A 17,075-nucleotide genomic window follows, 5' to 3' on the forward strand; every position below is an offset into this window, starting at 1 on the left:
AAGAGGGTGACTCTAGGCCTCCAGGCCAAAACACCTGGGAAGCCTCAGTTGCTACACACACACACACACACACACACACACACACACACACACACACACACACACACACTGACACACACACTTACACACATACTCACACGCACATACTCACACACTCTCACACACACTGACACACACATTCACACACTCACACACACTGACACATTCATGCACACACTAACACACACATTCACACACTCATGCACAAACTAACACACACTGACACACACATTCACACACTCACACACACTGACACACTCATGCACACACTCACACACACATTCATGCACTCACACACACTCACACACACTCTCACACACTGACACACACACACTTACACACATACTCACACACACATACTCACACACTCTCACACACACTCCCACACACTGACACACACTGACACACACATTCACACACTCATGCACACACTAACACACACTGACACACACATTCACACACTCATGCACACACTCACACACACTGACACACTCATGCACACACTCATGCACACACTCACGCACACACTCACACACTCACACACACTGACACACTCATGCACACACTCATGCACACACTCACACACATTCACGCACTCACACACACACTCACACACACTCTCACACACTGACACACACACTTACACACATACTCACACACACATACTCACACACACTCCCACACACTAACACACACTGACACACACATTCACACACTCGTGCACACACTAACACACACTGACACACACATTCACACACTCATGCACACACTCACACACACTGACACACACATTCACACACTCATGCACACACTAACACACACTGACACACACATTCACACACTCATACACACACGCATACACACACTCGCACACAGTATCTTTCAGACATTGCCAGCCTCCATCCCTTGACCCATTGGTGTAATGGATGAAGGTCTGCAGCACCAATGGAGTCAAGAGACTCTCACCATTTCACCTGGTATTTGTTGGAGCCAAGTCACTGAAGAGGAGTCTAGGTTATGAGCCCAAGTTGCTTTCCATCTCTGGTTTGCCCACAGCATACTTGATTTGTAACCTCTACCTCTTCCTTCCTCCCTTCCTTCCTCACTCTGTTCATCCCAGCAGCAGAGGCCTTAGCTCTTTTTTCCAGCGAATAAACATGCTTCTCCCTGCCCTTGTCAAGCTTCTTCTGCTCTCAGAGCCCAGGACAACACATCCCAGCTTCCAGGCTGGCTCTGCGGTGAAGCCAAGATCCTTCACAGGTAGGTATCGTCTACAAACTCACCTCCGTTACTCCTCCTCCTGGCCACTACCTTTTGGATACATGAGACCCTGTGTCAACGTTTTAAAGAGTACTTTAAAATAATACATCAGAGGTGTCTTGCTATCTGACCCCAGGCTGGGGCGAGGTGTCCCATGTGATTTCCCAGGTTACACCGAGATACTGGGCTGTCTGTCCCTTCCTCAGTGATACCCAGAGCGGTACACCTCAGCCACTCCAACACCGGGATGCCCTGTAGTACTTGTCACGGCTGTGCAGACTTAACTCACACCTCTTCCAATTCCAGAGCCTGGGGGGTCTGTGTAGATGTAGCTCTTGTCCCAGGTTCTGGCTCAGGACCTGGCTTTGAGAAGCACTACCCCAAGGAGACCCTCATCCGACAGAACCGATGAGTTCATGGCTCCAAGAACTTGGGGGACAGGCCCAGGAGTAGGGCACTTAGCATGGGAACCCAGCTCATGAAGCATCAGTAGCTATGGGTCCTCAGGCAGGCCACCAAGAATTGCCATCAAGGAAATGTGGTATATGTACACATAGAGTATTTTCAAGCTATAAGAAGAGCAACGTCATGTAGTTTACAGAAAAAGAAGATGACTGGAGAGAATCATATTAAAGACAATTAAATCTGTCTCAGAAAGACAAATTTCACGTCTTCTGTCACTCACGGTTCTTATAGATTTTTTAAAACCCATACATTAAAAAAATTATGTATGAACACGTGACGCGAAGGCGTAAGAACCACTGTCTAGGTTGACGAGGAAGAGGGGACCAAGAAAAGACATAAGGGGGCATCTGAGGTATATATTGTTCAATATGTAATTATGGGTATTTAAAGTAAAAGAAGAAGAATCTTCATTGGGGGCGGCAGGCAAAGGCAGCAGTTTGATCTGGCTGCCTGGGTCAGGGGAGCACAGGGCTGGGGAAACCGCCTGCTGGGCAGAGCCCCAGCACCTGGCAAAGGAAGGCAGTTGGTGCGGCCATGCCTTGGGGAACACCAGCTCTGGCCTGTGTGGTTGGCCTACAGTGAGCCATGGATACCCCACTGCAGATGGAGCCTTGGGAGGCTGGCGTTGGCTGGGAGAGGCTGGTGCCCCAGGGGACCCTTTGTGTACGGTACTGGCAGCTGGTTTAAGGTTTGCACACTGCCAGCCTCCGACTGTGGGAACCCCAGGGTGTTTCCTGTGAGGGGAGAGACAGGGTTGCCCCTGAGCCCTGAAGCTGGGAGATGATGGCCAGTGTATACAGGACAACTTGAAATTAGCTTGTGTCTGCAAGAAGCCTGCATGGCCAGATCTACAAGGACTTCCCTGCTGTCTCTGCAGCCACAGCAGCAGGGGCTCTCTTCTCTCTGCCATCCCTTTATTACATTTTACACAAACAATCTGAATTGTCACAGTGCTCTCATTTCAGGAGCTTGCAAGCACAGCGGGCCTGAGGATCAGCAGTATTCAACCACGCTGGACCGCCCCTCCCTCCCCTTCTCCCAACTCTCTTCCCTCCCTCCTCTTCCTCCTCTTCTGGCTCCTATGCAGTGATGGATAGACAGGGATAGACAGAGAAAGCCACAGCCAAGAGCTCTTCCCTGTGGGCAAGGCCACGAAATGTGCCTCTCTCACGAAGCCGCGTAAAGAGCAGTAGAGCCCCAGGCCAAATGCCATCACCATCACCGGGGTCCAGTTTCAAAAGGCACATCACTGTAGGAAGACCTACTCCATGGAAGCTCAAGTCTGAGACAGGAGGAGACACCAGGCTGGGGACAAGGAGATGGGCCAAGTCTTTGTCAGACCCGAAGGGAATTGACCCAGCCAATCACTGAGCCTTCCTTGTCTGTGGGTGAGCCATGCTCAGTTCTCAGCTTCTAAGTACGGAGGCCCTCAGTAGATGGTGGAAACCTCCAACCCCTGCCTCCACTCCAGCAGTTCTCGGTGTAGTGTGGTACAACCCCACACTCTCAGTATTTACAAGGCAGAAGCCGGAAGGTCCAGAGTTCAAGGCCAGCCGGGTTACATGGTGGGACTCTGTCTCAAAATAAAAATAACTACAACCAGAAAGGGAGCAAGCAAACAAATCACCAAGTGAGGATACAAGCAGACACACAGAGAAGCAACTACCTTCTCAGAGCGCAGGCCAGTCTCGCACACCACCCAGCTCCCCATGCTGCCCTTAGCAACCAGGCTGCTAACGGCTCCTTGGAAGTTCTGTGATTGACACCTGTGCTAATGCCACACTGGCAGCTGACGCAATGATTTCCAGCACGTATGGAACACAGCAATTTGGCACTGAGACATACATGTAACAAAGAGACCCTCTCATAGCCGCAGGGCGAAAGGGGTCCTGGGTGTTGAGCTCGGTACCCTTGGTTTCCACACAAATTAAGAGTCCCCTTTTAAGCTGCATGTCTGGGCTGGCTAGCCAATAGGCTGCTCAGGGGTTTCCTCATCCATCAGATGGGAAGAGGGCTCCCCACTGGTGCTGGCTAGAGGGTCCGTGATCTACCAGGGATAGACGGGCTGTGTGCTCCTGAAACACAAGGAAATGGGAACCGTTCTTAGGACCCTGTGTAAATGGAGAGCGTAGCTGATTAACTTTGTCTCTGGTTTTACGTACATTTCCCTGAGTACACATACAGGATAGCATAATGGAAATTAGGCTACTCACCTCTCTCTGTGTGTCTCTGTCTCTCTCATCTCTGTCTCTGTCTCTCTCTCTGTCTCTGTCTCTCTCTGTCTCTCTTTCTCTGTCTCTCAGGGACAGGGGATGGGGGTGCCACAGCACATATTAAGGAATCCTGAGGACAGCCTCAAGTGTCAATCTGCACCTTACAGGCTTTTTGAGAGCCGCCTTCTTGTGGTTTATGCCAGGCTAGCAGGGCCCCCGAGCTCCCCGGGAGTCTCCAGCATCTGCCTCCCATCTTGTTGCAGGGATGCTGCTATTACAGACCTATACTATTATCTGTAGCTTTGTGTGGGTTCAGGGGATTCGAACTGAAGTCCTCATGCTCACATGCACAAGCTCCCTATACCGCCAGCTACTTTTCAAACTTCTGTGTAATGGAACGCTTGGGATTGCTAGAAATGGTTTGATAAGAGAAAAGGAAAGGAAAGGAAAAAACCATTCTAAGCGCCAGCCAGCCACATTTCCACGACAAACTCGAGAAACAGCAGCTATGTGTGAGACTTGAGAAGCCTAGGTTGGGATAAAAGCATCATGCACATTAAAAGGGGGCAGTAACCACAGGGGAGCAGGCTAAGGTGGAGTGGGCACGCAAGGGAGACAGACCTATGAGCACAATCAAGTGGTTTGGACAGATGCTACACCGCCTGGCCACTAGCTGACACTGTGCCTCCATAGAAACATAAGACAGCAGTCTTTTCCAGGCAATAAAACCTCAGAACTCAACTCCGCCATGTGTGAGCAAACCCCCCTCCCACCCAGCCCTCACACCTGGGACGCAGAATTGAGGAGCAGCGGTCTTCAAAGACCGGTAAATGCAGCCTCTGTCTTCAGCCCAAACCACTAGGAGAGTACGTTTTCCTAGAAGTGCCCCCCTGTTACCAGTCAGTGGACCCACTCTCTGAGACTCCTCGAAAGAAAGCAGAGAAGCCATGCATGCGTCTCAGTAAAGGGGAAGAATCCAGGTTTGGAAGAGCCAAGGCCAGCATTGCTTACCTGGAACCATTCACCTGGCTAGGGTTGCATTCCATCTTGATGGTGACCCTGGCTGGGGGTTGAGACAGCCAGTCCTGCTGGGGAACCCGAGGACTCATCTTGGATGTCTGGCCATAGTCACCGGAAGAGGATGCGGTCATCTCTGTCTTAGCCAGGTGTGGCGTTCCGTAGGCACACTCGAATAAGGACTGGTCCTCACTCACGACCGATAATGCCTCCTGGGTGAAAAGACAGAAAGGGACACGGTGTCTCGGAGCCATTTCCAAATTTAGGGGACCGAATTTCACATAGTTCCAAAGGCCTGCCTTTCCACTTTCTACTTAAGAAAGGAGGGAACGGAGTACCTTCGTTTTCTTCCCTGCACTGTAAAAGTTGGAGCAGCCCAGCCTACACGTGTATAGCTGGCCTGGACTGCGCGGGGGCAGACCGTACCCACTTTAATCTCAACACAAGGAAGTTGAATTTCAAAGGTCTCAGAAGACATCCAATTGCATCTGTCATTATTTGACAAATGCAATCTATAATTCGAGCGGACAGGTCACAGAATGGTCACGAGGATTAGAAAAAGAGCTGTGAAGGCTGACACCCAGGTGTCTGTCTGGTGGGACCCCCATGTTCCAGGAGACTCTGAGAGAGGAGTCCTCAGAAGAGGGAAGAGAGATACGACACCAGAGGGCAGCCAAAGGCGCAGCCTTTTCCACTGCCATTAGCAGAATGGGGTTTCAAACAATGCTTCCATGATGGTGGCCATCTGGATGGTAAATGAAGCAAAAAAAAAAAAAAAAAAAAGCTGTAAATTAACCAGATGCTGCCAAATACTGGGATGTTCGAAAGATCTGGACCAGTAAGGAGCTAGCTCGTGCCTACTCGCTCTTTGTCCTCTGATATTTCCATTTATTTTGTGAGGAAAAAAATAGCAACTTGTCCCAATGGGGACATTTCCCCTCCGTGCTTAATTAAATGGTGGGCCTATGGTTGTGCTCAGAGTCTATGAGCGAATCAGCAAAGGCGGATTTGACTTAGAAATTTCAGCTGCTTGAATGGGATGAATGATGCATCGTACAGGTACTACCACGCACGCGCAGCAATCACAAAACAATCCGATTTCCTAGAACATGAAAAAAGCCCTCCCCCTCCAGACAGCTCATGACTATGTCTGTTTGCATCCTTAGGACGCCTGCTCAACAGGGTTGCCAACTAAGAAGTCCAGCGGCCCTGTGCGCATGCGCCTGTGTATGCGTGCGCCTGTGTCTCTTCACGGCTGTGTATACACACATACAGGTCACGCCAATGGGAAGTAGCTTCCTAAAATCGTTCTTCATCTTATTTTTGAGGCAGGACCTCCTCCTGAACCCGAATCGAGGTCGCTTGATCTCCTAGTGAGTGAGAACCCTGAGCGTTCCTGTCTCTGCCTCCTGATGCAGGGATTACAGGTGCGCACCATCATGCTTGCAGTGTACACGGGTGCAGGGGACCTAAAGTCAGGTCTCCGTATTTCTATGCAAAGCAGTTGGGCCACTTAACCATCTCCCCAGCAATATATATATATATATATATATATATATATATATATATATATATATATATATTTTTTTTTTTTATTTTTTTTTTTTTATTTTTTTTTTTTTTTTACTGGACTTGGGACCCAGGGAGGAGGTAGGTAGGGGGAAAGGCACAGAAACCTTTCTCATGGCGGCGACCCAGAACCGTCAGAGCTGAGCTAACTGAATGAGATGGCCAAGGCAAGCCAGGGAATCTGTGAAGGTGCAAACCAGTGCCACCACCACCCGTTTCCCAACTCCCGGTTCCACTGGGAAATAAGCTAACAATGTCACTCTATTCTCATTCTGCAGGCAGACCTTAATGTTAAGTAAAACTGCTCACGGCCAGTTGCCTGGTTGAAGATGAAGTCCTCCCTCCCTCCCCAGACAAGACAGAACCACACCTTCTCATGAAGCACACCCCCTCCTCCCTCACACCCCTCCTCCCTTGCTCCTTCTACTGTTTCTCACCACCCCATCTCAGCCCCTGAGGACCAACCATCCCTCTGCTTCCCACAAGCACGGGCTTCTTTGGTTGACTAGCGCCCACCTCTTAATGCGGTAGCAGGTAACTGTGCACAAATAAAGCTCAGCCTTGGCTTCAGCCTGTGACAGCTCTGTAAGACCCAGGGGAAGAACATGGCGGGAGTTTCAACAGGCACAAGGTGGAGTGGGCATCCTAACTACGCAACACATTCATGTCCACGCGCAGATCATGAAGTTGCAGCCCCAGGTGACGAGGGTACTAGCAGCTCCCTGAATGTCAGGGCGAATGAATTACGGAGCAGTCTTCACTGGTCTCGTTGGATGCACGAGTTAAGGACTTTAATCTCAGAGCTGTGGGGTCTAATAGGTCCCCCAAAGTCCAACAAAGTCCAACGGACCTATTAAAGATGGAATACTATGTCCTGAGCTTATTTTTCTGGTCAGGTTCCCCTTCCTATGATCATATAGACGATTTATACCCTCAGGACAGAAAACAAGGCTGGAAGCTGCTCCTGCTCCTTGTCAGGCGCAAGGGCTCATGGAGAATAACATACTATGTAATGTTAACTTTGGCTCTTTGATGAGAGGACACATGAATAAATATGTGATTTATTATCAGAAACTGGCAAAAACAGGTTCCACAGAAGGGACTGGGAAAATGTGAGGTTGTATTTTTAAAAATTACAAGTCTTGAATAGCAACAACAACAACAAAAAATAGTAACTTAAAATTTTTATTCTCAGGATAAAGTAAGATATTCTTGTAAATAAAGCCCCTGGGAAAATGAATGTGGTGCAGGATTGGTGGGGGTGGACTGAAATACCCCAGCTAAAGCGAGGCCTAAGTATGTGTGTGCTTGGGAAGGGATCTTCTCACATCTGGCAAAGTATAATTTCACACATGGTCTTCTAAAGAAAGAAATCAAAGTTAATTGAGATCGATTTAAGTGAGTGGGGAAAACCTTAAAATGCTGGCGATAAGAAGGGCACATGGCCTTTCTTCCTCTCAGAACATTCTTCTCAAAGTCAGAGCTGCATAAAAATGAGGAAGGCGGTATAATTCAAGCACTCTGTTGCTTTTGTTCGTGAGGGAAGAAGGATTCTAAAAAGATTGAAGGCCTGAGATAAATGCTTCAAAGCAGGTGAAATATGGATCCCATCCTAAAAAGAAGTCCAAAAGCTCCCCCCAAAATAACACAACACACACACACACACACACACACAGACAAAACACACACACAAAATAACACAAATATACACACACAAACAAAACACACCACACACACACACATACATACATACACACAAACAAAACACACACAACCCACCACAAAGAAAACACACACAGAACCATTCAACACAGACACACAAAACACAACACACACACAGAAACACACATAAAACACACAGAGACACACAAACAAGACACACACACACACAAAACACACCGGTGCAGAAAACACAAGCAGACACCTAACACATACACTCCTACACGCACATATCATTCACACATAGACACCCACATGCACGCAACACACACTCACGTTCCCCACACACCACAGGGAGATATAGAAAGCTGAGGGGTAGATTCTGAGTCCTGTGTCATTGGCTTCAGCCACAGATGCAAACATCACTTTGTTCCCCGTTCAACCACGCTGTTTCGAGTCAGAATGATAAGACAGACGGAGCCCTGAGCATCAGCAGCTTCTGTGCCCATAGCCCAGCACTTTAGAATGATGAGGGCACTGAGCTTACTGGCATAGACACCAGAAAGAGCTGAGTGGAACTTAGGAGCATGGGAGGTCCCTAACCTCCAGCCCCGGGGAGAGTTTCTCACCTTGGCTTTAAATGTCCTTGCTTCCTAGCTGCCCTGTTCTGTTAGCCGACCTTCTTGCCTGCCTACTGCTCTGCCTGCCTATCTGCCCAGAGATCTGTCAGCAGAGGCCTTAGATATTTCTTTGCAAACTTCAGCCAGCCCCCGGGTTTGGGAGATGCTGGGGTTGCTTTTTAACCAAAAAATTTAAAACCAGGCGGAATCTGGCAGGAATGTAGCCTAATAATGTAATATTCCCACCTCTGCATTGCTATAAATAGGCCTATACTCTAGATCTGTGTGTGCCAGTGTGTGTGTGTGCTTTTGTTATGACCTTAAAAGAAGTACATAAATTCTAACTGAACTTCCCCCCGGGGGGAAAAGAAAAGGTACCGCTGTACTGACACACCAGTGTTTATTGTCTCGTTTGAGTAGCAGCAACATCAGCAACAGGACCCTCTTCATGTTGGTCCTGCATGTGACCGCAATCAAGGAACAATTCAGGAAAGGGAAAGACACATCAGGTAGACTATGTGGTACACTGAAGTGTCAGAATGAGCACGTATGTTCAAGAAGCTGAATTTGGAAACCAAAAGCCTTCCGAAAGAGCTCCACTGAAAACAGGAATGGGAACTGAACTTCACATGCCTACTGATATTTCCAGTAAAAGACTTCAAGGAGACTGGAGAGAGGCTGGGTAAAACGCTTGCTGTGCTTTGGGTCTGCAATACCCACATCCATCACCCCAGTGCTGGGCATGTGGAGAGATGAGCATCCTTGGGGCTTGAGGACCAGTGATGCAATTAAAGAAGGCTCTACATTGATCTCTGACCTCTGCATCCCTCCCTCGCACTCACAAACACACTCACATGCACACACATGCACCACACACACACACACACACACACACACACACACACACAGACAAACACACACAGAGACAGAGAACCCCAATGCTGTTAGACTCATTTCACTGAAAGCTGCACAGTCAGGGTCTCAGCCCAAATTTGTTTCTGATTGGTGACCCTCAAGACTCCATTGTCCACACAGAGAATCCACCCACCTAAGTTTCCTTGAGAACCTGGAAGGATGAAGTGCGGACAGGCAGAAAATCTCTCAGAAGGGTCGGTTCTCCATCACAGGAGTGCTGAGGTCAGGGGTTAGCAACCATCCATGCTTTTTGAAAACTAGGAAGACAGTCAGCTGTCAACCTCCAGGGAAGCAGTCTAAAACCAGTGTTCAGTGGCCCCAGAGATGATCGGAAGCCATGATTTGGTAGTTAAGCCCTCCTAGCACAAGGAGCCATAACCCAGAAGCCCAGTCTCACCCTCGCCAGTAGCAGCCTGCCCGGCCAAGCTCTCATCCCATAATATTCCATAAAATATCCTGAGGTAGGAAGTCACCGGTGGCTGCTCCTTTGCTCTCTTGTTATCACGCTAATGTCTGACTCCTGGTTTTTATTGGTTGAGTCTAATTAGGGTCATGCTACAGCTCCCTTCTGCCACTGCCAGGTAAGACCACCATTTGACTGTCTTCACAGACACCTGGTCCATCAGCGAATGAAACAAAGCTGCCTTGCTGAGCACTGTGAATGCAATGGACTCTTGAATCCTGCGCTCTCAAGTCACATGATTTTTCACAGTCTACCAACTCTGAAAATTGGCTGTATCTTAGAATCAGTGGTACGTCCAAGACTTCTACCATTGTTGTTTCTGTTCGGATGGGATGCAAAATAATATTGTGTTTAATCACGGGTGACATCTTTGAGTTAATGGAACATAATCGCTCAGTTTTTACAATAGTCCCATAAGCTCAGCTACCGTTCTTGCCCACAGATAGAGATGAGGTTTTAGAAAGAGATATAGCATTCACTGTGAGGGTGATGTAGACGCTGGGCCTGTGTATACATTGTTGGATTTATGCCCCATGGCCCAAGTCCTAGCCTCTACTAGCTGTCATCAGAAGCAAGAAGGTTTACAGAAGCAACAGTTCATAATAGAGCTCCTAAACACACTATCTTGAAACCTCTTAAGTCCATTTACTTATTTGTGCGTTAATATGTGTGCTCCCATGCACAAAACATATGTGTGGGTCAAAGTTCAACTTGCAGGAGTTGGCTCTCTCTTTCTGCCATCCGAGTCCCTGGGATGGAGGCTAGGTTGTCAGTCTTGGTGTCAAGCGGCTTTACCCACTGAACCATCTCACCAGCCCAAATGCCATCCTGAAGATAAAAGTAGAACCTACCGATAAAGTGAAAGGCTGGGAGGGAGCAGAGAGTAAATAAGAACAACGGGGTGGGGGCAGGTCTAGGATTCCACAGGCTGGAATGAGTACAGGATGGGGGAAGGTGAAGCTGCAAGGAAACCCAGCCACCACCACCACATGCTCTTCCACAAAAGCCACAGGGTTTGTGGCTATCATTTATTTCTTAAGTGACAGTTTGGGTCAAGAAACCTGCTCTTTTCTTGGCTAATCTGATCCAAAGAACATGTTGGGCCACATTCATTGCAGATGGATGCATGCCTCCTGCTAACAAATAATGCGTGGAACTTGAGGGCAGGTGGGGATGGCATTTATAAATATGTAGGGGCCAGCGCACCTAATGATACTGCACACCCATTTATTAGGCTGCCAGCAGCCCTATTATTTATATGTTCTCTCTTTCCAAGGAAAAACACATATGGTAGATGGTTTTTGAAAACTTAACCCCTTATTATATCCACAGGGAAGCAATGTCAGCAAAACGGACAACATGCTTGCAGACCGCTCCACTGGGGCCAACAATATCAAGACTCTAGGCATGTAAGGAATGCCATTTTCAATGGGTACGTATGTGTCCCTGTGTGAATATATGCATGCATCCACACATATGTGTGTGTACATGGAGGTCAGAGGTTCACCTCAGGTGTCATGCTTCAGGTGCCAACCTGGATTAGTATGGAGGGGTTTTCATCTCCCTTTGAGCTAGGGTCTCTCATTGGCCTGGAACTTGACATATGTTCAGCAAGCCCTGGGGACCCACCTCCCCAGCGCTGGGGTTAATGCTCTTATCACCATGCCTAGCTTTTTTCACACAGGTTCTGGGGATGGAGATCAGTGTCTCATGCAAGAAGCAAGCACCTTACGGGCAGGGTTATCTCCCCATCTCCACGCCCACGCCCCTCACAGGTTTTACAGTTCGGACACGGTGAGCCTTTGACCCCCAATGCATTTTGTAGTTATGAACACACAGTAATAGCCTAAACCTAGTGGGGTGAGAATGGACCTTTGTGTCTTCCGATATTGTTCATTCCCTTCTTTACTCTTTGGAGAAGAGTCATGTGTTGAACACAGCATCTTGCTTTGCGTTCACGTTTTTCTAATTTAACACATTGCTATTTTAGTTCTCCAAACTTGGATCAACCTCAAAGGGAAAATATGTGTAGGCAACTAAGTCCATCTAAAGGGTGTTTTCTTCCAATATGGCATTGCTTCAGCACCCAACAATTTACAGTTTGTAATACTGACCCACTGCTAAAGGAATGAGACCCAGGACTTCTTTAGAAAACACACATACATACACATACACACACACACACACACATACAAACATACATACAAACATATAAACATACATACACACATATAAACATGCATACACACATAAACATACATATGCATATAAACACACATACAAAAATAATACATATATGCATGCATGCATACATACATACACGAAGGCTTAAGTAGCCATATATGTATATGTATGTATACATATATACACACACACACATATATGCACGTATACATATATACAAGCACATGTATTAACAAATATAAGGGAATATACAGCTATAACAACTTCATTAATAGATCACACATCCCTTCAGGGGTGATTAAGATGTCACCTCACTGACAAAGACCCTCCACCACGTCCTTCCTCATTCTAGAAGGTGCTTTCCCTTCGTCTGCCTATTTCTTCAGAGCAAGACCAGATAAGATCCTTCCTTTTGGAGGTCCACAGCCAGTTCTATCTTATTTTGAATTCAATGGATTTCAAGTCGTATTTGATCTGGGTTTCTTGTCATATGCCTATAACCCTAGCAATGGGAAGCCGAGGCAGGACTAAGGACTACAGTGAATTTAACTCCTTAAACAAAAGGCCTTAAACAAACAAATAAGCAAACAACCTAGCATTACTAAATAAATAAAACATAAGTATTTTCAGCCACCAACACCTCTCCAAATGTGCTTCGAGCATCAAAACAGCTTCCTGATGTTAGCCACTAGTGATGCCCATATTAACCACACAACACAGTTAGGGCATGGTGTTACGCCCCATCACCATGCTGTTCTGAGGTTCAAACACATTTGTCATGGCCAATGACACATGGGAAATGTGCTTCACATGGGAAATGTGCTTCATGAAATGCGTGGGTGTGGGATTTGGAACTTGCATTGTGCCTTCTCGTATCATCACGCATGAAGGTGCAATGTTGCTCTAACCCCCTTCTGAACTGCAGAAGCCTAAGAAGAAAACAAACTTCTCCAAATCAAGGAGAGGAAGCACCAGTCAGGAAGCAGAAAGCTTAAGATGTGAAGAATCGGAACGTTGCCGAAACCTGCAAAGAACGTTCCGCCCGATACAAGAGAGGCTCTGGTGGATCTTGAGAAATGAAGAAATCCAACCAATATAACGTTGAAGTCATCTCTCTTTGCTTGCTTGGTGGCAGCTGGGGTGCCCTCAAATACATGGGAAGAGAAGGAGCCAGGGATACCAGCCTGGCAAAGTCAATTAGGTCCTTGAAGGATAGGTTGGAAGGCTCACACACAATTCCAGTGCATAGATGTGTAGTGAGAAACCCACCCTGCCTGTACCTGTTGGCACTGACCACACCCACTGGGCACATGGGGACAGGTACGGGCATGACCTGGGGGGACTGGGTCTGGGGTCCTGGACCCACCTCTCTCTTGTTTCCTGGTTGGAGACAGGGAACCTGCTGGCGGTCATCTGTTTCTGGTGTAAGTGATTTCTCCCTGAATAAACATCCATCAGCCTGTTCGCTTTCCCAGATTCTTATATATCCACGATATACATGTACAAGAATATCACACAGTACCCAATTGTTATGCACAATTTCTAAGTCTTACAGATCAGTTAAAAATAAGGCCGAATTAAAACCACATATACAAATATATTTCCATAAGGAAAAAAAATATTAAGCGAACGAAGCCAGGTAAGAAAGACAAATACCTCGTTTTCTCTCAGTTGTAGTCCTCGTTTTAACATGCATAGATAAAGGTAGGTTAGGTGTGTGTGTGTGTGTGTGTGTGTGTGTGTGTGTGTGTATGACATGAAAGTAAAAATGAACAGGGGGATGAAGGGGCCTAGTGGGAGGGGTAAGTAAAGGAAGGGCTTGGCAGTATCCTGAGCCAACACCCTAAACATACAATACATAAGGATATGAAGAAGTTTAAAAGTAAAGCAAAGATAAATAAGCCACCCTCTCTTAAGAAACAAATGTGTTTGATATTAATAAGTCCTTTCCTCCCTTGGCCAGTGAGTGTGAAGTGTTGAGGGTTGTCACTTAAGCTTTGTATACACACAGGCTGTCTGGGCTCCTCCCATCCAATTCTTTTGTTGTTGTTGTTTGTGTGTGTGTGTGTTTTTTTTTCAATCTCTGGCAGCAAATCACACAAAGAATAGCCATATAGAATTCGCCGCTACTTTTATCTGGTTGCCTTTAGAGGAAAAGGTTATGTTTGTTTGGTTTTGATTTTGTTTGGAGACAGGATCTCAGACAGTCTCGGCGGACTCACTACATGGCAGAGGGGAGATGTCCTTCAACTCCCAAGGACCCTCCTGCGTTAGGATTACAGGTGCCTGTCACCAGGAGGATTTCCTTGTTAACTACCCAAGCATTTCACACATGCCTATAATGTGTTTTGAACAAATCCACCCCTCCAACCCCTCCCCCACCCCCTTATTACTTCTCCTTTCCCAAACCATGTGCTCTGTTTCCAAACCCACAGAGTCCCCTTAGTACTGCCTTGCTTCTACTGGAGCATGACATGGCTCTTGGGGGGCCACAGCCCTAATTTGAACCCACCCCCCTCAGAGCCTCTGCATGCTGGGCAAGTGCTCTGCCCATGGAGCCACATGGCTTTCTTTTTAGCAGCTAAATGTAGGAGATACATGGAGAAACAGCAGGTAAGAGGAGGCAGCCCTTACAGAACAAAGAAGTCCTGGTCCTGTGTGGAGGAGGGACGCCCCAGTGCATATCCAGATGTGCCCCAAGTCCCTATCAGTTCTCCAGTCCCTTCTGCTCCATGTCTGAGCTTGCTGGGAGTTGGTCGGATTATAGCCTGGAAAAGCAGCCTCTTAGTTCAGCATCCCCCAGCGCATCCAAATTCACCCAGCTCAGCTCTGTCTTTTCTGAGTCTCAGTTCTTCAACTACAGGTGTAGTGCAGCTCACAGCACTATGGCCCCCAGCTCTGTGGGTCAAATAAGCTACTGCGTGTGAAAGTTTTGTGAGCCTGAATATATGCAAATTATTACCTCGTCTGACTCAAACTCCTCAACAGTTGGACGCAAAACTACCCATCTCTAGACACACTATTCTAACAAGCTGGGCACCGGAAATATTGCACAACCCCCTGCATGGGTTCAGTCACTTCTTAGGAAGCACTAAATCATCCATCGGTCTAACAATGCAAGGGAAGCAAGGAATTCAGGGTCTCTGCTCTCTGAGAGCACACTGGTCACCAGCCCCGTGTGATGTAGCTGTTTTATTAGTCCCTAGTCCCATTCTTTCGTGGATTTTCAACGATAATTCCACACTGATATGGATTCAGTGGAAGGTTTGCCAGGAAATCCAGAAGGCGTAGGTGGGGTGGGGCTGGTATACTCCTGACACATGCTCCTGCCGTGTGTCTGGCCTTCTCTGAAACAAGCCAAAGGCAGGGGTGTGGCTCAGTGGTGTGGCACTGGGGATCCCGTCCCCAACACCAGCAAAGAAAAAAGAAACCAATACATATAGATTCGCGCATGGCATGCAGTTGCTGCTCCTCAGACTCCTGAGATGTGTGGCTCACGATGCCTCGTGTACGGTTGTGCGTGCGTGTGTGCGCGCGTGTGTGTGACACTCACTTATGCTAGTACACGTGTGTGGTGTACAGTGTGTGCTTTCCATGCACGAGTGTGTGAGTGCATACCGCTGTGCACCTGAGGTAGAGGCACAGCAGAGCTTCAATGCCTCCCTCTGTCACTTTAGCACCTTACTGCCTCGAGACGGGGCCTCTGTTCTCACTGAACTGGAGGCTCGGCTCGCTGTCTTAGCCAGACTACCCTGCAAGAGAGCTCTTGGGGACTGCTTGGTTCTGTCCCTCAAGGCTGGAGTCACAAGGACATGCAGCCATGCCCTACCTTTCATGTGGGTGCTGAGGATTCAAACTCAGTCCTCCTGCTTGTGGAGGAAGCACTCTCTCCCATGGAGCCACCTGGCCCACCTCATCCATACAGGATGCCTTTCAATGTTCCCTAGAATGCCTTGGGGTTGTCCATAGCAGTATCTCTATGGTGGCCTGGAAAGAAGTCCATGACCCCATCACACACCCTTCTGGTCTTTGAAGCTTGCAGAGTCTGATGAGTAGGGTTATGAGAGGTCTGAAAATTGCCTCAGGCCAGCAGGATGAGTGTTCTGCACCCATGTTCTGTTATAACAGCCCTTCTCTGACAGGAGGAATAGGCCAGCATTCCTCTGGTCTTCAGAGAGGGCCCATAAAAACCGGCAGCCCCGTGTGTGCTGGGGCCTCCACAGAAACCACGTATGCTAAAAATATAACACATTACACATCTGGAACGGGGCTCCTCCATGGATCTCTGACACATGGATTCATTGTTTTCCTCAGAATTCCAAGAATTTTATTCATGAGAAAATTCTGGCACAATGGAGAACCTTGGCAAGGAGCGGATAGAAGCAACAGATGTCCTGGCCTCCTCCCACAATTCTGTCTCTAGCTCAGCTAATGTCCATCGGGGGGTATCTTCCTCATGCCTTCAAACAGACTTCTAAAATTTTCCATAAGAGGAAGGCTGTACAAGAGCCTTGAGCTCTTAGGGAATGGACTGAGTTTCCTGAGTGAAGGTCGCCGTGGGCTTGACATGCAGGTGTCCGGAGGGTCACAGCAAGAGCCACAAGCGCAGTGCACTTGGGTGTCCCTCAAGTCCTAGGCTCCAAACTTCTGATCTTCTCATCCAAGGCTTGC

The 17,075-nt window shown here is 47.8% G+C and overlaps 1 protein-coding gene across 4 annotated transcripts in view; it reads right to left on the bottom strand.

Annotated features, from left to right (window-relative positions):
• Erg (ETS transcription factor ERG) overlaps positions 1–17,075 on the bottom strand; it is a 148,950-nt gene that overhangs the window by 38,435 nt on the left and 93,440 nt on the right. For all 4 annotated transcript variants that reach the window (XM_051191942.1, XM_051191944.1, XM_051191943.1 and 1 more), the window contains one exon: positions 4,989–5,206. In XM_051191942.1, the coding sequence (XP_051047899.1) occupies positions 4,989–5,206 (218 nt within the window). The remainder of the gene's footprint in view (positions 1–4,988; positions 5,207–17,075) is intronic.

The sequence above is a fragment of the Phodopus roborovskii genome, unplaced genomic scaffold (assembly GCF_943737965.1).
Source record: "Phodopus roborovskii unplaced genomic scaffold, PHOROB, whole genome shotgun sequence".
NCBI classification, from domain to species: domain Eukaryota; kingdom Metazoa; phylum Chordata; class Mammalia; order Rodentia; family Cricetidae; genus Phodopus; species Phodopus roborovskii.